The sequence below is a fragment of the Jaculus jaculus genome, chromosome 4 (genome assembly GCF_020740685.1).
Source record: "Jaculus jaculus isolate mJacJac1 chromosome 4, mJacJac1.mat.Y.cur, whole genome shotgun sequence".
Taxonomy (NCBI): domain Eukaryota; kingdom Metazoa; phylum Chordata; class Mammalia; order Rodentia; family Dipodidae; genus Jaculus; species Jaculus jaculus.
The window spans coordinates 38,747,122-38,771,104 of record NC_059105.1 but is presented as its reverse complement, the minus strand read 5'-3'; the positions used below and the strand labels follow the sequence as shown (position 1 = coordinate 38,771,104).

At 39.3% G+C, this 23,983-nt stretch overlaps 1 protein-coding gene across 3 annotated transcripts in view; it reads right to left on the bottom strand.

Moving 5' to 3' along the window:
* Trak2 (trafficking kinesin protein 2) overlaps positions 1–23,983 on the bottom strand; it is a 76,918-nt gene that overhangs the window by 35,215 nt on the left and 17,720 nt on the right. For 2 of the 3 annotated variants that reach the window (XM_045146969.1, XM_045146971.1), the window contains exons 2-3: positions 9,807–10,091; positions 4,462–4,656 (exon numbers count right to left, since the gene is read on the bottom strand). In XM_045146969.1, coding sequence (XP_045002904.1) covers positions 4,462–4,656; positions 9,807–9,897 — 286 coding nt within the window. In that variant the 5' untranslated portion in view covers positions 9,898–10,091. The remainder of the gene's footprint in view (positions 1–4,461; positions 4,657–9,806; positions 10,092–23,983) is intronic. The other variant, XM_045146972.1, reaches the window with a different exon arrangement.

Genomic DNA, 23,983 nt, shown 5'->3' with positions numbered 1-23,983 from the left:
AAACTTATGGCTTTTCTTTCTAGCACATCTGGGAATGACCCATTGCTTTATTATGAATAATGATCTCATTCTTCATTAAAAGGAATACAGAATGCTGGGTTGAAAAGGTTTAAATAGTTGAAAAAAGGTTTAAAGTAAAAATACAAAAACTTTAAAAAATGTAGAGATAAACATTTTTATTCCAAAAGAATTTATAAGTGGAGAACTAGCTCCATTATTTAACCATACTGATAAAGAAAGCAGGTACTTGGGTCTAAGAACAGATTTAATTTAGCTGGAATTAGCAATAATCCAGTTAAAGGATTAGAAGTGTGAATTCTTCTACCCAACCTACAGATTCAGACACTGAGATACAAGTTTGAAGCTAGTCTGGCCTACATAGCAAAACAATGTCACAAACAAAGAAAGCACGTATTTGTGCATCAGGGAGCTGGTAATTTTTTTGATATTGCTTGCTTTTCAAGGTAGGGTCTCGCTCTAGCCCAGTATGACCTGGAATTCACTATGTACTCTCAGGCTGGACTTGAAATCACAGTGCTGAAATTAAAAGCATGTGCCACCATGCCTGGCAGATTTTTATAGAACATTTTGCAATGTGGTTTTTAAAAGTTGCTAACTTTTAATATTTTTGTTGTAATATTTGGAGAATATAATGCTTATGTACTAATAAACAAGCATTTTCCCAGCTTTTACTGTATGTTCTATCCCTGCATAATTTCACATCAGCCCAATCTCACATTATTATGAGAATGGGAAACACCAATGGTATCCCATTCTGATATCAAGATGGTGCTCAAAAGTTCTCTTATCAGGCCTCTCCACGAGCTAGTTTTTACCAGATTTTCTGAATTTTAAAAAGAATTCTAATCTTTCATCACTTTCCAATCTTCTTGCAACCAAAAACTCAAGCCAAACCAAAATGACAACAAAACTAAAGCATGTATGCCGTGCACAGAGCACGGGCAATGCTGCAGTAGCTCCCAGTAGCTACACGCAGGCCAGGTGGCTCAACCCTACAGGAGGAGTTGCAGTACTTGTTGCTATAAAAGCTCCTTGCCCAGTTACTGAGATGGCACAAAAGGAGACCATGACACACACCATACAGGGCAGCCTTTCCAAACAGGGTCTCAAGGGAGAATTAAGCTTTAAAGGCAATCATTTGATAAACAACTTCCTCAATTCTTCCAAGGAAAGCATGAAGCTAGTGTATAATACACAGGTGATAAAATAATGTATTATACAATAGCTATATTAAGATATATGGATGAATTCTTATGGAAGTGGTTGAGGGTCTGATGTATGGAGGTTGTTCACATGCTAATCTCTATGACCTGGCTTTTAGTTAATGTCTTCTAAACACTATCAGCCACAATGTTTTCTGCCAGTACATGCTAACAGTTTCTGAGGGTAGAGCATGAAGAAATCTATGCATACCATGAAAAGTAATAATTTCTACCAAGTATATTTCTCTGTACAATTGTACATGTCCAATTCCTTATTTCCCCAATTAATGTCACTTTGAAATGGCTTAGGCTGACAGTATTTATTAGTGGCCCTCAAATGAGATGTGCACCATCCCAGGACATGTTAGAATACAGTGCTGAGTCCCACCCCTACAGATCTGAGTCTGTAGGTTGGTAGAAGAATTCACACTTCTATTAAGATCCTAAATGACACTGATGGCAGAGTGCATGTTTCAAGAACAAATGATTTAACAAAAGGCTCTGCCCCATGTATTCTGCTTCCATGGCTCACCCTACAGCTCCTTGGGCTGGGTTGTAATCAAAATTCAGAAAACTTTGGAGTGATTTGTTCTGCATGTAATACAGTCTGAGCATATTTTTTTAATTTGAGAGTGACAGAGAGGAAGACAGAGAGAGAGAGAGAGAGAGAGAGAGAGAGAGAGAGAGAGAGAGAGAGAGAGAGAATGGGCACGCCAGGGCTTCCAGCCTCTGCAAGTGAACTCCAGACACATGCGCCCCCTTGTGCATCTGGCTAACGTGGGACCTGGGGAACCGAGCCTCGAACCAGGGTCCTTAGGCTTCACAGGCAAGTGCTTAATGGTTAAGCTCTCTCTCCAGCCCCTGGTCTGAGCATTTTAAGTTTTGCGACTATGGCTGGGACTGAGTCAGAATTACTCCTGGCACATGCTCACTGCTCTCAATTGAGAGGTAAACATTGTCTTTCTGGTTTGGATGACTACAGAGAATCCCCTACACCCTCATTCCTGTGAGACAGGCACCCAGCCCCAATGAGGCTGATGATTCCTTCCCAATCACATCCTCTTTGCACAACTCTTGCAATTTCTGAGTGTTCCCTCTTCTTAACTGAATTCATGTTTGTAAGCATGAGTTTCCAACACACGTGCAAGGGAAGGGGGACAAGGCAGGGCTGAAGCAGTAGCAGGAGTTGAACCTAGGATGGACTACCAGAGGACATAATAGTTATTCAAAACCACAAGTCTTGAAGACTCAAGGGTATTAACAAAAATCTGTAAGCAAAGGTGACAGAATGTTTTGTTTTCTTTTTAACTTTTGCTCAACTTGCTAAATAAAGGAAATCACTTACTCTTTATACTTAAAATGCAAATTCACAATGAAATGTATTTATGTTTGATATTAACTTCCCAAAATAGTAGTGATTTTGGGGGGGGGCAATTGTAATACTAGTTAATTGGTCATTGACCTTAGGTTTATCAGATATAGTTCAATTTTCAGACTGCTAAAATTAAAATGGTACCATTAGACTGACGGGACAGGAGAGTTTTCCAGGATTTCAAAGTATGGATCTGAATCATTCTATTAATCTCAAGCTTTAAATTTCCCCCGTAAACACTGTGATTTGTTCTGTAAAGTCTTGTGGAATTTTTGCAACTTTTTTTTTCTTTTAGTTAAAAATCCATCCTAAAAGTGACCCCATTAAATCATGATCCTAAGGCATCTTTCTGGTGATGTTCCCTCTCCCACCACAGTAACCTACAGGACAAACAGGGAAGGGATGCTCTCTGTGTCAGCTTACGGTGATACAAAACAAGAGAAAATCTTAAGTAATCATTTTCTCAAATTAAAAACTTAAAGTAGGGTGTAGTGGTGCATGCCTTTAATCCCAGCACCTGGGGAGAGGCTGAGGTAGGAAGATTGCTATGAGTTCAAGGCCAGTGGATTCCAGGTTAGCCTGGGCTAGAATGAAACACTACCTTAAAAAAATAAATTAAATAAAAAAAAAAACTTAAGACAATCTTATGAGCCTTAATTTAAGTTTATGTGGCTATTTAAAAGAAATTAAGGACAGAAATACATGATCTGAAGCCTTCATTTGGGTGTCTTGATATTTCCATTCAAGCTTAAATAATTTACCCCACCCCTACCCCTAGGCAGAAAGTTCTAGAAAACTTCTAGAAGAAAGTCCTAAAAAACTTCCTGGTTCTAGAAAACTACCACTCAAAGCAAGCTCATGGCTAATGATCACTGTAAAAATGAGCATTCCACAACCATCACTCGCTAACAAGAGTCTGCCATTAAAACACTACAGCCTCACTGGTAAATGTAAAGAAGCCAATGCAATCTTGTAATTAATTCAAATTGGAAGAATTTCACAGACCCATCAATGTTAAGCTTAAACTTTTATTATATAGTCTCGCAGATACATACACATATTTTATATTGAATAAATGAATGAAATAAAAAGTAATAAAACAAGCCAAGCTTTAATGCAGATTTTGAAATGAAATCTTATGGAACTGTGTCTCCAACCTTGGAAGTTTAAGCATACCTCTCTTTAATTTTGTTATTTCTGACAGTGTGGTGTAAAACATATCTATTTTCAGGACAAGTGTTATTTAACTTTTCATTCTCTATGGATCCTTGAGTAAAAAAATGAAAAATGAATATAGTGTAATGTCTGTCTTTCTCCTTGGCATGACTGAAACTACGAATGCTTGTAACACAGTACTTGGGTGGTGCAAGCAATGAAAACAGAAGTTCAAGGCCAGCTACATGGTGAGTCTGATGTCACCCTGGGGTCTATAAGACCCTGTCAAACCCAAACAAACAAATAGCAACTTATGACCCAAGAACTATGCTCCTTAATGATAAGGGCCAAAAGCTAATGACACAGGATAATGGACTATTGGGATAATAAATGTTGGCAGATATAATGAAGATGTAATTTAAAAAATAATTTTACTCCTGTTCTTTAAAAAGTTCTTTTCTATTGAGCCTGAAGAAAATATTAAGTAAAAGAGGAAAAGGAATCTCTGAGTATGCTAGGAACACTTCCTACACTCACATTAACTATTAAGTCATCTTGCCTGGTAAACATGGAATAACTACTGAATGCCAAATGTTTTTTTTTTTGTTTGTTTGCTTTTTGTTTTTTGCCAAATGTTTTAAAAGGCAATACCACGATACTCATGGTCTTCATTTCCATGAACACACTCTGAAGGTATAAAAAAATACTCACTCATGTAACGGAAAGTCTCTTCAGCAAGCACTGGGGAGAGGGCCTCAGAGGCATTCTGCTGCTGGTGTGGGGATTGTGTCCAGTCTTGATTCTCATATAGAAAGAGAGAGTCTACTCTTAGCTTGTACTGTGGCAGCTGTTCTTCCAGCAGATTCACCAGCTCAACTTCAGGGAGATCCTCATTGGAGCAGACATCTAGGGAGGAGAGTTGATGTAAATGAATCTAGTATATTTCAGCTTTTACTGATCCACAAAGAAAATCAGTAAAATTTGTCTTTTAAAAGTAGAAAACAACAGAAATGTCACATAAGATCATTTCTCCAGTGATTGTTTTGTTTTGTTTTGACACAGGGTCTCACTCTAGCCCAGGCTAACCTGGAACTCACTCTGTAATCTCAAGCTGACCTCAAACTCACAGTGATCCTTCACCTCACGAGTGCTGGAATTATATGCATGCTCCATCATGCCCATCTTCCAGCCATTTTTATTTCTATGTTCTAGTACTATAATTGCTCTTTCTCTAGGTTTCTTTAAAAAGAGAGCTTCTAAAATAAAAATGATAACACAATTTTTAGTTATACAATATTTAAAATATTGCTTAGTGAAAGTAATCATGCTCTTAAAAGTTTAGAATGGATTGAAACAAACATGTTTAGTACTTTTTAAAAGCTTGAATGGGGCTGGAGAGATGGCTTAGCAATTAAGGTGCTTGTCTGAGAAGCCTAAGGACCCACATTTGATACCCCACAATACCTACGTAAGCCAGATACACAAGGTAGCACATGTGTCTGGAGTTGGTTTGCACTGGCTAGAGGCCCTGGCATGCCCATTCTCTCTCTCTCTTTGCTTCTCCCCATCCCCAAATAAATAAATTAATAAAATTTTTTTAAAGCATGGGGGTGGGAATGACAAGAAATATCACAAAAACTAAATTTTCTTTTTTTTAAGAATATGTACTTTAAAATTTTTTTGTTCATTTTTATCTAATTATTTGAGAGTGACAGAGAGAGAGAGAAGAAGAGGCAGAGAGAGAGAGAGAGAGAGAGAGAGAGAGAGAGAGAGAGAGAGAGAGACAGAGAATGGGTGTGCCAGGGCCTCCAGCCACTGCAAATGAACTACAGATCCATGTGCCCCCTTGTGCATCTGGCTAACGTGGGTCCTGGGGAACTGAGCTTAGAACCAGGGTCCTTAGGCTTCTCAGGCAAGCGCTTAACCACTAAGCCATCTCTCCAGCCCTACATTTTCTTTTAATAATAAAATCTGAGCTGTGTGAGGTGGCGCATGCCTTTAATCCCAGACTTGGGAGGCAAAGGTAAGAGGACTGCTGTGAGTTCGAGGCTAGCCTGAGACTACATAATGAATATCAGGTCAGCCTGGTCTAGAGTGAGACCCTACCTCAAAAAAAAAAAATGTTTTTGAACTTTGTGAGAAGATTTTTCAAAATCTGAAAATATTAATTTTAGAATATTCTCACAGCACTTATAACTGAAAAGAATAGCATTAATATTTACTAAGCACTGGCACTGAAATAATAAGTCCCTTCTCATTTTTACCTTAATTAAAGGTATGGTATAATTAAAGCCCCAAATATGCAAGAAGAAGAAAATATGAAAAGGGAGGAAAACAAAGTTTCCTCCTAAAAAATCCTCCCAGCTATCACATAATATAAATTTAGCATAATGTTAGTATAAAGATCATTAACTGGTAAAGCCAGATAAACTGGGTTGGAGTCCTGGCTCTGCACATAGCACAATGTGATACAGGGCAGGTTACTTAACTTGTAAGCCTTAGTTTCTTCATCTGTATAGTGGAGGTGACAGTAGCTAGTACTTAACTTCCATGATGGTTGTGTGAGTTAATAAGTCATGAAAAATACTTGTATTTGGATATAATGTCTGGAGCATTGTGGAAACATTATCTGAATGGTAGGTCATTTAAAAATTATTGCCCTATTATTGAGTTTTTAGACCCAGAGGTCAAATCAAGTCTAACACTGCTATAACACTTAAATAATTATAAAAAATACCAATGGTAGACATCAGAAATCATCTCATTCTGCCTTCCAGATAAAGGAAACTGAGACTTACAGGTAAATACCTTGCTTAAGATTGCTAGACTTGTGTTTTAATTTCTTTCCTGTCCAGCAGAGTGTTCACTCAATGACGGGCACCTCTTGTTGCTCAGTATTTGTACTAGTTGACACGTTCTCACAGGCCAAGCCTCTAACATCCCCATGCAGTTCTATACACTGCGTGCCTGCTCCAGGCGCCCACTATCCTTTCATTCTTCACTTAGAAGGCACATAGGCTTTGGCATCAAAACTAGCTTCTCTGCTGCTGAAGACTCCACATGCTTTGGCTGCAAGGTCACTGAGAAATCAAGCTGGAGCTGAGCTGAAAACTTCCTCCCTATAGTCCAGCTGACAGAAAGCTAGAAAAAGCTATGCTGCATGCAGCCTTATGGTAGAGAGAAGTCATCAGTGGTGAAAACAGTTGATGCTGCAAGCCTTAAGTTGGCCAGCCCGGCCAAATGACTGAATGGGTGCAGTAGTGGCATGTCTGCTGTGGGGGAAACTAACTGGTCTCTAATTGGACTGGAGGGCTGCTCTATGGGAGGGAATATGTGCCTGGTACTGAAAACCTAATGAAAAGCCTATGGTGGGGGGGGGGGGTCATGAGCCCTAGGAGTGTAACGCCTGCTCTTGTCTGGCCAAATGCATATATTATACTCACCAAACTGCCCAGTAAGCACTTTTCTTAATGTTCATACCCATATATTAATGCTTCTCTCACTTTTGGTTAGAGAAGCTTTCCTTTTCAGATGGCAGTGACCACTGGGATGACCCAAAAGGCACCATAGTGCTGAGAAGAAGTGACAGGGGTATTCAGCACTGAAACATCTCTAGCATACCTTTCAAGGCCCAGGGTCCATTGCAGAAGAGGTGGTGGAAAGAAAGTCAGAGCTAAAGGAAGGGTAGAACTGCTTACAATGCAACTGCCCAGAAAGAAACTGGCTCCAATATCCATGACCTCACAGACATTCATAATAGGATGAAAAGATGATGACATCAAACTATAAGAGAGACTAATTGAGAGGGGGTGGGATATGAGAGAGAGTGGATTTGTGAAGGGGAAAATAGGGGAGAGAATTAGCATGGCTTATAATTAGCATAGTCAATAATTATGTAAGTTATCAATAAAAAAAAGTGTTTTGTTTTTTGTTTTGTTTTGCTAACTAGCTTCTCCTGGTCAGGTGTGGTGATGCACACCTTTAATACCAGTACTCAGGAGGCAGAGGTAGGAGGACCCACACATTTGAGGCCAGCCTGAGACTACATTGTGAATTCCAGGTCAGATTGGGCTAGAGTGAGACCCTACCTCAGAAACCCCTCCCTCCCCAAAAAGAAAAAAAAGCAATAAGAAAAATTAGCTTCTTACTCAATGACTTATCCCTCCTGTGCCTTAATCAACTCCATTAGTAAAATAAAATCACCTGCCACACAGAATAGTGGTTAAAGAAAATAATAACTAAGGCACCCAGGGTAATGCTTGGCACACAGGAGCCACACACACACATACTATTAGTATCACTAGTCTCTCAATCACATATTGACTTTGAACACAGTGGGTGCTTTCTTCTTAAGGATCTGTTCCTGGCTTCCTGTTCCTAATACCACTCAGCATTTAACACCTCCCAAATTAAGTGTTTACAAAGGAGAGTTATCTCTTTTAACATGCTTAAAATACTAATGCTTAAAATAGAGAAAACAGGATGTCCTATCTACCCTCTCACTTTTGCGAGACCTGGCATTTCCTCTGTGGGCCACATAAAGAAACATGCTCTCATTTCTGGCAAGGAGCAACACAGTACAGTTTAAGAAAATGAACTTTAAAAGGGTAAATTTTTATTGGTTGGTTAAACCTCACCATGGACAATTCCTAGGTCCAATGCCAGGTCGGCAGTAGCAGACACCTGTATTTGGCCACAACAGCAGTAGTGGCTTCACAACCAGGAAAGTCAGGGCCCGTACTGCAGAAGCCCTCAGGCTGGAACAGCCCTGAGAATACACACCAGGGTTGTCTTGAAAGGATAAAAGTTGCCCTATTTCTGCTGCCCTGTTGTCTAGCTGCTTTGCTAACTTGCCTTTTTAAGCTTCTGTAATATGGCTTGCTTGCTACTGCACTGAATCACAGAACTGCCATTTTGCAACTACCTCCATTTTGTAAAAAGTATGCAACTACCTCCATTTTGTAAAAAGTATACCATGAGGACCTGGCCCTTTGTATGCCCTACCCAATCAGAGGGACCCTCACGAGCCCACCTCGTGGGCCCCACCCAATCAGGGGAACCCACGGCTGAAAAGCCCCTATGACTCTGCATACCTATGGTTTTCAGCCTTTATAAGCTGACCAAACACGTGGCTAGGGGCTCTTCACCTTTCTTCCTGCGAGAGGAAATTTGTGTCGAGCCCCGATGCATCGGAATCAATAAACCTCGTGCGGTTTGCATTGAGAGCGTCCTGCGTGAGTGTTTTTGGGGTCGCGTAGACAGCCCTGAGCGGGGACCCCTCTGGGGAACCCCACAGTCTCTCTGGACTTCAAATGATCACTATACTCTCCAAGCTATCACCACAGAACCCAAGTTACTACTACAGACTCTACATTTCTAAAAATGTATTTCATTTATTTATTTGAGAGAGAAAGATGCAGAGAGAGAGAGAGAGAGAGAGAGAGAGAGAGAGAGAAAATGGGCACACCAGGGCCTCCAACCACTGTGAACAAACTCCAGATGCATGTGCCCCTTGTGCATCTGCTTATGTGGGTCCTGGATAACTGAACCAGGATCCTTTAACTTTGTAGGCAAATGCCTTAGTCGCTAAGCCATCTCTTTGTGGGATAATGAGTTTAAAAACAAAAAGTTTAGGAAAAAACAAAAACAAAAAGGCTCAGGAGTATTCTGAGTTTTAAAAATCTATCCTTCTAGATAAGATGTTGAAGACCTGTATCTATGTTCGTATAACCTCTAAATCCCTGGTGCCTTCTGTGTGTCCGGCCTGTTGTCAGGGGCTTGTAGGTATGCAAATACAGATATCTGCTCATGCCCCGTGGATGAGTGTGATGCAGTTCTCCCATCAGGAGCTGAGTGGTTACATGGGAGTCAGACAGACATAAGGAACTGCATGTATGGCAGAGTTTCATATTGTGAAAGAAGAAAGGGGGATGGAGACATTAATTCAGTTTGACTCTGAGGAGCCCAGGCAGGCTGTGGTTTCCTTGTGGCAGGTCATACAGGCCACACTGAGGTATCTGCACTTTGTCTTGAAAACACTTTTACACTGGACTCACCAGTGATGCTCTCCGAGTTTCTGTGATTGCTATTCATGAGGGTTTCTTCACCTGTTGGTGATGTGAAAATGGCATTCTGGGACTGACTCATGCAGGATGGTTTCTTGCTTTGGTTGAGTACAGTTTTGGTATGAATCAGAGTGAAGGAAATCCATCAAGCCATTTAATAAAGAAATGGATGTGGTCATATGGATGTTTTCATTAAGACAAATTTTCTCTGATGAGTCAAACGACATCTGCAACAATCATGCTCTCAAGTGATGATCATCCCTGGACAGTCATGACCTAAAACAAAGAACAGATCAAACAGTTAAAATGCAGCACGCTCCTTAATAATGGTATTCTAACTGCTTGGCATGCTTGTGGTTAAGAATGTTTTTCTAATGACATACAAAACAATACGGATAGATCTAGAAGTAATTATGTCGAAAGAAATAAGTTGGGCAAAATAAACAAAAAAACTCATGGTTTATGGCTCTATCTTTATAAAAATTCTAGAAAAAAAGATAAGTGTATCTTAGAAACAGAAAGCAGATAGTGGCTGCCTGGCATTGTAGAAGGAATTACAAGGGGCAGGAGAGCAGTTTAGGAGTGACGCAGTATTCTGATTGTGGTAATGGCTTCAAAAGTGTGTCTTCAGATGTCAAATGTGGTCAAATAACACATCTGAAGTACGCAATTCAATGCATGTTTCACTTTAACACAGCTATTGAAATTTGTAAAGAAAATCAACTGTTTTCCATAATAACATATTAGAGTCTAAAACATATATATATAGAAGCAAAATATCCTACATTTACACAAAGGCCAAGAGAAGTATTACATTTACATTACATGTTAACACTAAAATACTTAAAGGAAGACTTAACAAGTTGAAGAAATATTTATTAGAAAATAATGAAATAATTAAGAGTTCTAGATAATAGCCAGGAGTGGTGGTGCACACCTTTAATCCCAGCACTTTGGAGGCAGAGGTAGGAGGATCACCATGAGTGTCTACTTTCAGATGTAACTTGGTAACTCAACAGTTTTACCAATGGGAATCAGTACTATGGATCTATTCACAAAGTATGCCATGATGTAAGAATAAAAACCACCATATAATATTGGCTTAAAATATTATCTGGGGGCTGGAGAGATGGCTTAGTGGTTAAGCGATTGCCTGTGAAGCCTAAGGACCCCGGTTCAAGGCTCAGTTCCCCAGGACCCACGTTAGTTAGATGCACAAGGGGACACATGTGTCTGGAGTTCATTTGTAGTGGCTGCAGGTCCTGGTGTGCCCATTCTCTCTCTCTATCTGCTTCTTTCTCTCTCTGTCTGTTGCTCTCAAATAAATAAATAAAAATAAACAAAAAATATTATTTGGTAGGGCATGATGGAACATACCTTTAATCCTGGCACTTGGGGGCAAAGGTAGGAGGATAGCTATGAATGTGATGCCAGCCTGGAACTATAGAGTCAGTTCCAGTTCCAGGTAAGCCTGGGCCAGAGTGAGATCCTACCTCAAAACAACAAAACAACAAAAAAACAAAAAAACAAAAAAAAAAGAAAGAAAGAAAGAAAAAGAAAAACACCTTTTTTTTTTTTGAAAAGCATATACACTGGGCTGGAGAGATGGCTTAGCAGTGAGGGCATTTATTTGCAAAGCCAAAGGACCCAGGTTCGATTCCCCAGGACCCACATTAGCTAGCTGCACAAGGGGGCTCATGTGTCTGGAGTTTGTTTGCAATGGCTGGAGGCCTTGGCGTGCCCATTCTCTCTCGCCCTTTTTCTCTGTCAAATAAATAAACAAATAAAAATCAAAATAAAAGCACACACACTACAAACCAGATGTTCATAGAAATGGCTTAATAATGGTACATCAGAAGAATTACAATGTAAGCCAGGTGTGCTAGCACACACCTATAAATCCAGCACTCAGGAGGCTGTGGCAGGAGGATTGTGAGTTTGAGGCCAGTCTGGGCCACACAGCATTCCAGGCTGGCCTGGACAACTTAGTGAGATCCTGTTTCAGAAAAACCAAAGGATTTCAGTACACGAAGTATATGTACTTACAACAAAGAAAGAACAAAACACTAGGAATTGTTCCCAGTTACATGTTCAATTCAGGTGTGTGTGGTAGCATATACCTATAAATACAGCACCCCAAAGGTTTAGGCAGGAAGATGGTAAGTTCATGCCAGTCTGCCTGGGCTACACAGCAAGACTTTATCTCAAAAAAAAAAAAAAAAAAAAAAAAAGGGAGGGCAGAGGAAAAGTGCTTAGTTCTTCTTACATGCCCTGTTTCATATCAGGAGGCAGTCTACTGTAGTGTTAGCAACCTGCCACTTCTATTTATGGCTAACTCATTCTCATGCATACTGTATGCTGGCCTCATAAATGCTTGGTCGCTGCTAAGAAGCAGGTGGTAGAAAGAAGCAAAGTACAAGTCTGAAAAATGGTCCCTGAGGTGGGACAGAGAAGCACTTGAAGCAAATACTCGGTAGAAGCATTTCAGAGACCGAATGGGCAATACAATTAAATATTACTGAAAATCAAAGGGATAACTTAGGAACATTAAAAATTAATGGTAACCAGTTCAGCCAAACAGACCCAAAGCCAAGTTGGTTAATAAATTACATAGTTAAGAGGGGAGTTTAATGAGTACAGACCAGAATTTCCCAACACTTTCAGATTTCCTCACATCAAAAACTTCTCAAACTTTCTGTGGTTATTGGCATAGGATTTCCACTTCTTACCATTTCTATTACTTCATTAAACATTTTATAAAGAACAAAAAGACATAACAGAATAAACAGCTGTCCTTCCTTGTGATGATTTACATTGATTGTTAATTTGACAGAACCTAGAACCATCTGTAAGGGATTTTCTAGATTCAGTTAGCCTCTAGGAATATCTGTGAGGGATTATCTTGAGGAGGTTAACTGAGGTGACTATGGATCGCACTATTCTATGACCAAGACCTTGGGCTGTATAAGGGAGAGAGCTGGCCGAGCAGCAGCCTTCATCCCCATCTGCTTCCTCGCTGCGCTGAATGTGACCAGCTGCTTCAAGCTCCTTCCATCACCAGCCTTCCCTGCCACGATGGACTGTAACCTGAACTCTATGCTGAAATTAACCCATCATCCCTTAAACTGATTTTTGAAGGGTATTTTGTCCCAGCATTGAGAAGTTAACAGATTCATTTTGTAAAAGGAGTTTATAATTTTATGCTTACATAACAAAATTTCCACTTTTCTACATTTTAATTCCGGAAATTTTAATAGCTATTTTAAGATTCTTGTATATGTACAGCTATTTTCTTGGAATATATGTGCCAACTGTAGTCACCTTCTCATTGCTGGCAGAAAGCACCTGACCAAAATCAGCTTGTAGGAGGAAAGGATTTCTTTTTTTTTTTTTCTTCGAGGTAGGGTCTTGCTGTAGCTCAGGCTGACCTGGAATTCACTATGTTGTCTCAAAGTGGCCTCGAACTCATGGCAATCCTCCTACCTCTGCATCCCAAGTGCTGGGACTATACTCGGCTGGAAAGGGTTTCTTTTAGCTATAAATTAAAAGGGAAGCTCCAACATGGAAGGGAAAAACATGGCATGAGCAGAGGGTGGACATGACCTCCTGGCCAACGTCAGGTGGACAATAGCAGCACGAGAGAGTGCCAAATACTAGCTATACCACCTGTAAGTCTGTCCCCAACAACATACCCCCTCCAGCAAGGTTTCAATTACCAAACCGTCACCCGTTGGAGACCCAACACTCAGAAAACATGAGTTTATGGGAAACACTGAATTCAAACCACATTCTACCCCTGATCCTCATAAACTGATAACTATCCATGCTGTATTCCTCCAGGTCTTTCAATTATGGCCAGAATCCAAGCTGTACTTACAGCACTATAAGGTGTCTCTTAGGCCAAGGTTTTAAATCCTTTCACATTCCTACCATATATCAGTTCCCAAAGTCAAAAGCCACAGTTAGGATTCTAACAACAACCCCACTTCTTGCTACCAATTTACTGTAGCAGTTAATTTTTCATTGGAGGCAGAATATACCTGACCAAAAGCAGCTATGGGAGGAAAGGGTTAATTCTGGCTTATAGACTCAAGGGGAAGCTCCATGATGGCAGGGGAAAACATGGCATGAGCAGAGGGCAGACACAGAATGTGCTGAAGAGTGGCAAGGGAGACTGGCTATAGTATCCTCAAATCCACTCCAACAATAAGCTTCCCCACCCCCAGCAAGGCTCAAATTACCAAAGTGCCACCAGCTGGGGGTCCTAGCACTCAGAACACATGCGTTTTTGGGGAATTCTTGACTCAAACCATCATACTAATATAATCTGAATAAACCAATGCAACATTAAGCAAAGCTCAACTATTTTAAGGGACCACGAATCTAGTTATCAAAGGGCATTTTCATATTCCGGGATTACTCCATTGTATGCACTTAACTTCTCTACAGAATTGTGCTGCCCATAAATATAACTGTATAAAGCCAATAAAGATTCATCTCTTAAACTTGAGAGGAAGAAGGAAGCATACCACTCCTGTGTATAGAAGTCTTCATGTCACATATTATCTTTAGCAAAGTCTTTTAAGTTATAATACCCCAAAGATTTGGATTTTAAATAGATTAAAGAATATAGTAATACAAGCCAGGTATGGTGTCACATGCCTTTAATCCCAGCATTTGGGAGGCAGAGGTAGGAGGATTGCCATGAGTTCGAGGCCACCCTGAGATACTCCAGGTCAGCCTGAACTAGAGTGAGACCCTACCTCAAAAAAAAAATAATAATAATAATATAGTAATACACATACACATATATTCTAAATTTACTTATTTGCATATACATGTGCATGTGTACTGCATGCCAGTATCTCCTGCTGCTGTAAAGGAATGCCCCTCCAGCTTCACATAGGAGGCTGGGGAACTGAGCCTGGGACAAAAGGTTCCTTTTACTATTGAGCCAATGCAAATGTAAGAATATGACCTTGCCAGGGTAGACTACCTAGTGCAACCTAGATAGCCAGTAAACTACTGCCCACATCCATATTTAGTCTGTCACCTGTTTTAGTACAATGTGTGAGCTAAGAATAATTTTATATATTTAAATGGCTGGAAGAAAAAGAACAATATTAGATGACCTTTGAAAATTACACAGATTTCAAATTTCAGTGTGTGTAAATGATGTAGGCACACTCACGTTTAAGTGTGACTGGGTTGCTTTCATCCTTGACAGCAGAGCTTACGTGACTCTGAGCAATGTATACACAACCTGCAAAACTTATTACTTGATCCTTTATAGAAAAAGTTTCTCGATCCCTGACCAAAAGAAGTAAAATCTTTATCATCAAATTACTATCAGTCTGAATTAAAACTTTCTGAGCCAGGAGTTGTGGTGCACGCCTTTAATCCCAGCACTCAAGAGGCAATGGTAGGAGGATTGCCGTGAGTTCAAGGCCACTCTGAGACTACATAGTGACTTCCAGGCCAGCCTGAGCTAGAGTGAGACCCTACCTCAAAAAAAAAAAAAAAAAAAAAAAAAAACAAAAAAAAAAACTTTCTCAGATTATGTCTGAAAAGCAGGTGGGTTTCCTTCTATATTTAGATACTTACAGAATAAAACAAACAGATTTCTATTTCTTATACTCACACATATATTCAAATGTTACTTTCAATTTCTAAGAAAACATCTTTTTAAAGTATTAGATTACAATTTTCTTGTGACAAAAGAGGAGGAAGGAGGTAGTGAAGAGGGAAGGAAGTGAAAAGTAGAGAGGTAAAGGATGAAAAAGAGGATAAAACAAAATATTTCTCACTGGTATAAGCTACATCAAAGACCAATGTGAAAATCTAATTATAACTTTGCAATCTTCTGCCAACCACTCTGTTACACACTAGCTGCTTAATCACTTCTATCTTTTAACTTTTTAAAAAAGAACTTTTTAAAAAATTTATATGTATCAGCTAAGAACACATACTGCATACAGGTTTTGACTATGGATTCCAGACCTTTGTTTTCAAGAACTACTTTTTATAGCTCTGAAGGTTTTGTTGTTGATTGGATATAAAGTCTTTCACACAAGAATAAAGAAATCTAAACTGAACCAAGAACTAAGTCCATGTGGAGTCATGCAGGAAGAATGCCAGCTCCAGGGCAATCCAGGAACCTGCCTGGCTGCATAAGGAGCACAAGGTCAGGGGTGACCTGGCAGCAGAGCACTCACTGGGGACACCATAAAACATGCCCTGGGCTACATTCAAGCTCCTCAGTTAGATCCAGCTAGAGCAGCAGTAGTGACGGGGTACAGTATATGCACCCTGATGTAAGAAGGTTAGAAGTCTGAACTGTAATCTTATTTACTGTGCTTCTGACCTTCAATTCTTATTCCTCATTGCCAGATGCAGATATTCCTAACTACCCTTACAAGAAGAGTCAATCATGAAGACTAAATAAAAAGTAAAAATTTCTAGCTGGTACCTGAAACCCACACAGTAGACACTCAAATGCTCATTCTCTCCATGTCTCCTTCTCGCTCAGGCCTGAAGACAACTTTGACGTTTCTGCCATGTTTGAATATTGAGCAGATGCAACTTGAAGATTAGCTCTGAGTAATCTCCAAACTAAGACCTAACAATTGGCATAAGGCTGGAACCACTGACAGGGACAGTCACTAAAGCTCTTTGTGGATTCTGAGGAAGGTTTGTTTACCGTATACTCTCCTAATTAGACCCAGTATCTTTCACAGTGGCCATATTAGCTTCCACTGCTACCATAACAAGTTATCACAATTTTAAAGCTTAAAAAACTATCAACATGGAGGTCAGAAACATGAGAGGGCTTTGCTGGACTGGTCCTGGGGTGTCAGCAGCACCAAGCTCCCTTGCTCTGGAGGTTCCAGGGAAAGGTCCATGCCCCTACCTTTCTGCACGTCCACAGCTCCAGTCCTTGGTTCAGAACCACTACCACTTTCAAAGCCAGCCGTACAGCATCTCCAAACCTCTTGCTCTGCTCTCATTGCTATACCGCTGCCTCCTACTACCAAATCTTCCCCTGTGTCATTTTTACAGACACTTATAATTATGTTTAAGGCCCAACCGGATAATCCAGAATAATCTCCTCAAGACCCTGCAACTTAGTCATGCTTGCAAAATCTCTTCTGCCTAATGTAACCTTCAGAGGTCCCAAGGAGTTGGACATGTGCATCTCTGAATGCTATAGTTCTGCCTTCCACAGTGGTTAAGAATATGAATCCCAGTGCCACCACACACTGGCTGTATCATCTTAAAGAAATTACTTAGCCTTGTTTCTCCATCTGTTAAATGGCTCTAATAACAGCATCTACTTTATGGGCTTGGGATAAGGATTAAGTGACTGATGAGGGAGTAACAGCAGCACCCACCTCCAAGGGTCACTGCGGGAATTACGGGAGTCAGTACTCGTAAAGAAATGCTGTGGAATGCCATCTCAGAATACAGTAAATGCTACATGTATACGAGTTATTATTTCTATCACCATCAAAGTACTATCATGTTGTTATTATTATGACTATTGTTGCATCTTTCATAATGCTGGGCACAATGGAAGGCTATTACTGCTTGATGACTTCTCTCAACATAAGCCAAATCTACTTCTTGTCTTCTAACAGTGATTTTTAGTCTCAGGACATTAGTCATTTTCTTTCTAGTTCTCTAATATGAGTAAAGAGCACCAGCAGAGTCCTAAGCAGACAGAAATGAAATTTTGGCAAGGACAAGCAGCACATTTTCATGCTTTCCCTAGTTTGTACTTGGTTCAGTACCACCTAATTTCTTTGCCTGCTCTTTGAATCTTTTTAGGAATAATGCTTTTCTTTAAAAAGAAACCAATAGGGGGCTGGAGAGATGGCTTAGTAGTTAAGGTGTTTACCTCCAAAGCCTAAGGACCCAGGTTCAATTCCCCAGGACCCATGTAAACCAGATACACAAAGTGGCGCACACATTTGGAGTTTGTTTGCAGTGGCTAGAGGCCCTGGTGTACCCATTCTCTATCTGCCTCTTTCTCTCTCTCCAATAAAAAAATATTTCAAAAGAAACCAATCAGTCATCCATTATTTCACAAGAGGTGCAGCTCTGCAATTTTAAACATTAAGGAAAAAAATAAAGTTAAACAACTAAGGAACCTATTTTAATTGAGAGTGAAATTTAAAAAGGACTAGCAGAACATGTGATTGTTATAAATATTGCTGGCAGAAAACAACATGGCTAATGACTTTACTTAGCAAAGCAGTAGAAATCAATGGTCAACAGTGTGTGCCTAAATATAGGCTCTGAGCCTTAAAAGAATCTTTCTTAAATCAGAATACCCTGGACAAAACAGTTTCATGGAAACAGAAACTTTTCAGGGAAAATTCATCTTATGGGGGTGAAGAGCCTAGATTCACAGTAATTACAGTAAATGCAATGATTTAATGAAACATTTACATTGTTTATATTATTTAGTAAAATGGTATTATCTATAATATATGCATATAGTTATGTTATCTTATTAAAATATATTTTATTTTTATAAACAATAGTTTGATGATTAACTTAAAACCCATGCCAGCTGCTGAGCTGCATACCAGAGTGGGAATAATGCTAATCACCAACTTCCCAGGCAGTGGCAACATAATCCAGACCACAGCCCAGAATTTAAATAAGGCAATAACTTTAGCAAGTTCATATATTAAACAATAGACTTTTGACCAAGACTGACTGTAATGTATCTGGACACACTGTAGACAAAATTCACCTAAGTAACTGGAAACATCAGATACTGAACCACATAAAGACTCAATCATGGCTTTAGTGCTAAGAACTGACAAAAAAAGGGGGCAGGTAGGGGGCAATACCACCAAAATCCAGTGTGGCTACTGAGACTTCCTGAAGGCAGAGACCTCATACCAAGTTCCAAAGGCATGGCAGCCAGAGTTAACTACACACCAGCACAGCTGCTCTAGCACCAATGTTCCCCCCTCTCTCTTAATTGCCATTCAATTTAATGATCAGTAGGATTTTCAGAACATGAACTATATGAAGGCAACTCTACTTACAAATAGGCTGGATTCCAAAAGGCTGTTACCAAAAGTATGATTTAAGTTTATGGCTCAGCCTTTCTTCTTCTCTGAGATATTCGTGGTGTGTGTGTGTGTTTACAATGACTATTTGCTGAGGTAGGCTACCTCTCCCAGCCATAATCTCCACCAACAGAAGGGCAGTAACCTTTGGCATTGAAGGAACCCACACCAGGGCTTTACCTGCGATAAGAAAAGGCCTTGCACTTGGGGTGCCTTCTGTGGTTCTTGATAAGTCTCCAAACAGCACTCTCCCGTTCACTAGACTTAGCCTTTAGGTTCTTGAACTACTAACCTTCACCTGAATTAACCTCTGGTTTACTCGGCATTCCACTCTAACAATGGTCCAAAAGACATGGACAGTCACAAGCCATGGCTTTTCACCTCTGGCTACTTGTCAATGGCAGAGGGACAGCTTATTTCACACATTCTATGACTGTCCCTCATAACAGACTATATTGTTCAGTGATAATTTAATTTATATAATATTCTAACTTGATGTTTTTACACTGTTTCTACTTTTGTGTTCATGAATCTATTATCCACACTACTTTCAAGGGTAAAATGAGATTTGTAATATTTATTTTTAAAAAGCCTTAAAACTATACACATATAAATCATACATGCCCCAAGGAACAACAATAGCTGAATTGAAAATAGCTATGTGTTGGTGATCAGCAGAGCTGAATCCTTTGCTCTGGGCATATTTTATCACTAATCATAGAGTTCCTAAATTGTAACTTTTCATCAGAGTTTGTGTTTCAAAAGCCTACTAAGAAAGGTAATCCACAATGCATGAACAAGGCTTCCAGCTATATAGCTAAACATGCTGTGTTGCTTGCATTTGGTTCTACACCAAATACTAAACAAGACTTGAAGATGTTTGGCTTGATATCTTGTGGGCAGAAGACAATGCATTTACATTTTTTGAATCCTGCCCTACTGAAGTGGAAAGGGATACAATTTCTCTGTGATTTGTTCAACAAATGGCACAAGAAAATAGATAATTGCTGATAAGTATCTGTAACTCATCAAGACCTTCAAATTACTTTTCCTTGAATACTTCTGGAAGGTCTAAACTATAAGGAAAGAGGCTTTGTCCATAAGGAATCACTTGCACATTGATATTAATTTTACAGAAGAGGAACACATTATACAATCTGGCTGTACTTTCCACATTCCCCTGTTCTAGAATTAGGTAAACAACCCTAAAGTAAAAGGATATTATGGAATTTTTCAAGAAAGCAAAGACTAGTTTGTGTTTTCATGAATGCAAGGCAGGGCTGGAAAGATGGCTTAAAGGTTAAGGTGCTTGCCTGCAAAGCCAGAGGACCCTGGTTCCATTACCCAGGACCCACATAAGCCAGATGCACAAGGTGGTGCATGTGTCTGGAATTCGTTTGCAGTGACCAAAGGCCCTGGCGTGCCCATTTGCTCTCTCTTCTCTCTTTCAAATAAATAAAAAAAAATTTAAAAAGAATGCAAGGTATAGTTTTTATTGAAAGCCATACTGTTTAATATTTTGTATCTTCTCACCAAATTCAACTAAGAATTATCAAAATATACTCCAATCTTGAGAAAAATGCTAAATCATTTCTTATTATCTACACTTGAAGAAGCTAAGAAAACAGGGCTTTAAGCTAAAACTTTAGGGCTGGAGAGATGGCTTGGCAATTAGGGCACTTGCCTGCAAAGCCTAGGGACACAAGTTCGATTCCCCAGTATCCATGTTAGCCAGATGCACAAGGTGGCACATGCATCTGGAGTTCATTTGCAGTGGCTGGAGGCTCTGGCATGTCCATTCTCTCTCTATATAGGTGCTTTTCTCTCTTTTAAATAAATAAATAAAGAATTTTTTAAAAAATTAAAAGATTTAACATATTTTATAAGCTGGGTATAATGGTGCACACACCTTTAATCCCAGCACCCGAGAGGCTGACATAGGAGGGTCACTGTAAATTCATGGTCAGCCTGGGATACAGAGTGAGTTCCAGGTCAGCCTGGGCTTGAGTGAGGCCCTACCTTGAAAGAACAACAACAGAACATTTTATGGGGGCTGAGTGATGGCTCAGTGAATAAAGCATTTGTCGCACAAGCTTGAGTACCTGGTCACCACAGTGAACATCTAGAGAGACTATAGTGAGACAGAACACACAAGAGAATCCTCTGGAAGCTTGTGGGTGAACTAGCCTGTCGAATGCAGCAATGAACAAGATATCTTGCCTCCAACAAAGTAGAAGGCGAGTCCAACACCTGAAGTTATCCTCTAACTTCTGCATGCGTACCATGGCACGTGCGGGCCTGCACTCAGACACCTCCACATGCACACACATATGAAGTCAAGGGGCTCATATATTAATTTTTACCCAAACATAAAGCTAACATATCTAGGTATGATGGACCACCAAATTTTTTATTTAATAAAAATTATTACTACATTTGGATTTTAATTTCAAATTTTTTTACTGGCAATTTTTATATATGTATATAATACATTTTGATTCAAATTCTCAATACTGTCAACACATACATATTGGTACTCAAAAGTTAAGAGTGGTTAAGCTGCACCTATTTACTTGTAACAGACTATTAAAAAAAAACATACACTACATAAATTAGTTACTTTTGATGACTTTTCATTGGTTTTCCATAATCCCTAGTTAAATCTATTTAAAAATCTGTATTTGGTTAACTTAATCTCTCTGTGCCTCTGTTTCATCTACAGGCATAGGAAAATTCTACTACCTGTTATATAGAGTTGTATGTGCATTGAATAAATTAATATTTATAAAATGTATGTAACACTACCTAATACATAGTACACATTATCTACATGTTACATAAATATAAAAGCTAAGTAGGCCAAGAAGCTGAATAAAAAATTATAAGCAATACCATTCATGGCACCTGGTTGTTTTGACATAGAAGATAAATAGTTCCTACTGGTTTCTATCCAAAAGCTCTACTTGCAAGGAGCACATACTCTTATCCAAGGTAAACCTTGCCTAAAATTACTGCTTTTAAAGAAATTCATAATTTTTAATTAAATTTTTATTTATTTGAGAAAGAGGCAGAGAGATAGATTAGGTAGGTAGGTAGGTAGATAGATAGATAGATAGATAGATACATACATACATACATACATACATACATACATACATACATACATACATAATGGGTGTGCCAGGGCCTTCAGCCACTACAAATGACTCCAGAAGCATATGCCACTCTACACATCTGGCTTACATGGGTCCTGGAGAATCGGCCTTGGGTCCTTTGGCTTTGTAGGCAAATGCCTTAACTGCTCAGCCATCCCTCCAGCCCAGAAATTCATAATTTTTATCAAATAAAAACATGATGGTAGAATCAGGCCTAGTGTAGAGCCATTCAAAAGACAGTGGGAAACTACTTAGTCCCTTCAGAGCCCACACTTCTCTTCTGGTACATATAGCTACCACAAAGCAACACTATGCCAGCCATACAGAGACATGTTGGAGATTGTTTCTTGCAGCACTGTTTGTAACAGTAAGACAAGGGTCTACTCCTTGGAAAGTACAAGAGTAAAATGTGGTCGATATACACTGAACAACTTGCACTAAACCCAAGTCCTCTGGAAAAAGCAAAAATAAAGACACATACCATGATACCACTTAAGTATTTTCCATTATTAAATGGTACTTGTTAAAATATAATAAATGTTTTCCTTTTGTTGGAAGAAAATGAGAATTTGAAGCAAGGTATGAGTTTAAAAAGGAAACATTTAAAAACCTATAAAAATCCTCCTGTTGTTTGGCAGTAAGTTTCCCACATAATAATTATTATATACCTTCATCACTTAAGGGTATACTTACTCCTGGACACAGGAACATGTGCTGAAGCAATGCACATAGCAGAACAAGCAAGCTCTGCAAGCTCCATGTGGGCCCAGCTCCCAGTTTCTCAAAGGGCTGTGTTGTTTTTATACTGCAAACTAGCTGTTCTAAAACACGGTAGATTTTAACTAATATGATGGGCAAAGCAAGTGAAATTAAGTCTCAATGTAGGCACTTCCAGATATTTGGTTGCCTAGTAAAAACTCTGGGGGCTAGAGATGGCTTAGCAGTTAAAGCACCTAACTTCAAAGCCAAAGGACCTAGGTTTGATTCCCCAGTACCCATGTACACCAGATGCACAAGGGGGCACATGCATTTGGAGTTTGCCACAGCCAAAGGCCTTACACACCCATTCTCTCTCTCAACCTGCCTGCTTCTCTCTCTCTCTCTCAAATAAATAAATAAAAATATTTCTTTAAAAACAAAAAAAAACCCTTGAAGGTCAAAATGTTTAAGTCCAAAGATGACAAGATTTTTAAAGTGGTGCGTAATCTATTTTTTCTGCCAAAAAAAATCAACTAAGAGCTACGCTGGAAATATCCATTCAGTTGTTCTTTTCTTTAAAATTCAGGAAAAATCACAACATGTACATATTTATGTATGCATTTTTTTATTATTATAGATGAAAGCATGCTCCTTTTGCTGGGTGTGGTGGTGCACACCTTTAATTCCAGCACTCAGGAGGCAGAGGTAAGAGGATTGACGTGAGTTCATAAGTTCAAGGCCACTCTGAGAGTACACAGTGAATTCCAGGTCAGCCTGAGCTAGAGTGAAACCCTACCTCAAAAAAAAAAAAAAAAAGTATGTTCATTTAAAAGCACTTAAGACAGTAGGCAAATAATAAAAGGAAAATCATGTGCATCCCTGCACCATGACATGCTGCTCAGATGCTGTGTAGCTGCCTACTCATCTGTCTTTTATCTTTTGTGTCAATATATTAGCAAACTAACCAGTGTTGAGAATATTCAATTTTACAACCACTAATCATTTCCATCAGTGTTTTTCACACAATTACCTGGCTATCAATCTACTCAACTCAAGAATACATAACTGGAGTCAGCAAACATCTTGTAAATAGTGAGGTGTTAAATATTTTAGGCTGTGACGCCATTTAAATTTGTCGCATGAAATTATTATTGTTTTACTAGTCCTTTAAAAATTTTAAAAATCGGAGCTGAAGAGATGTCTCAGTGTTTGAGGCACTTACCTGAAG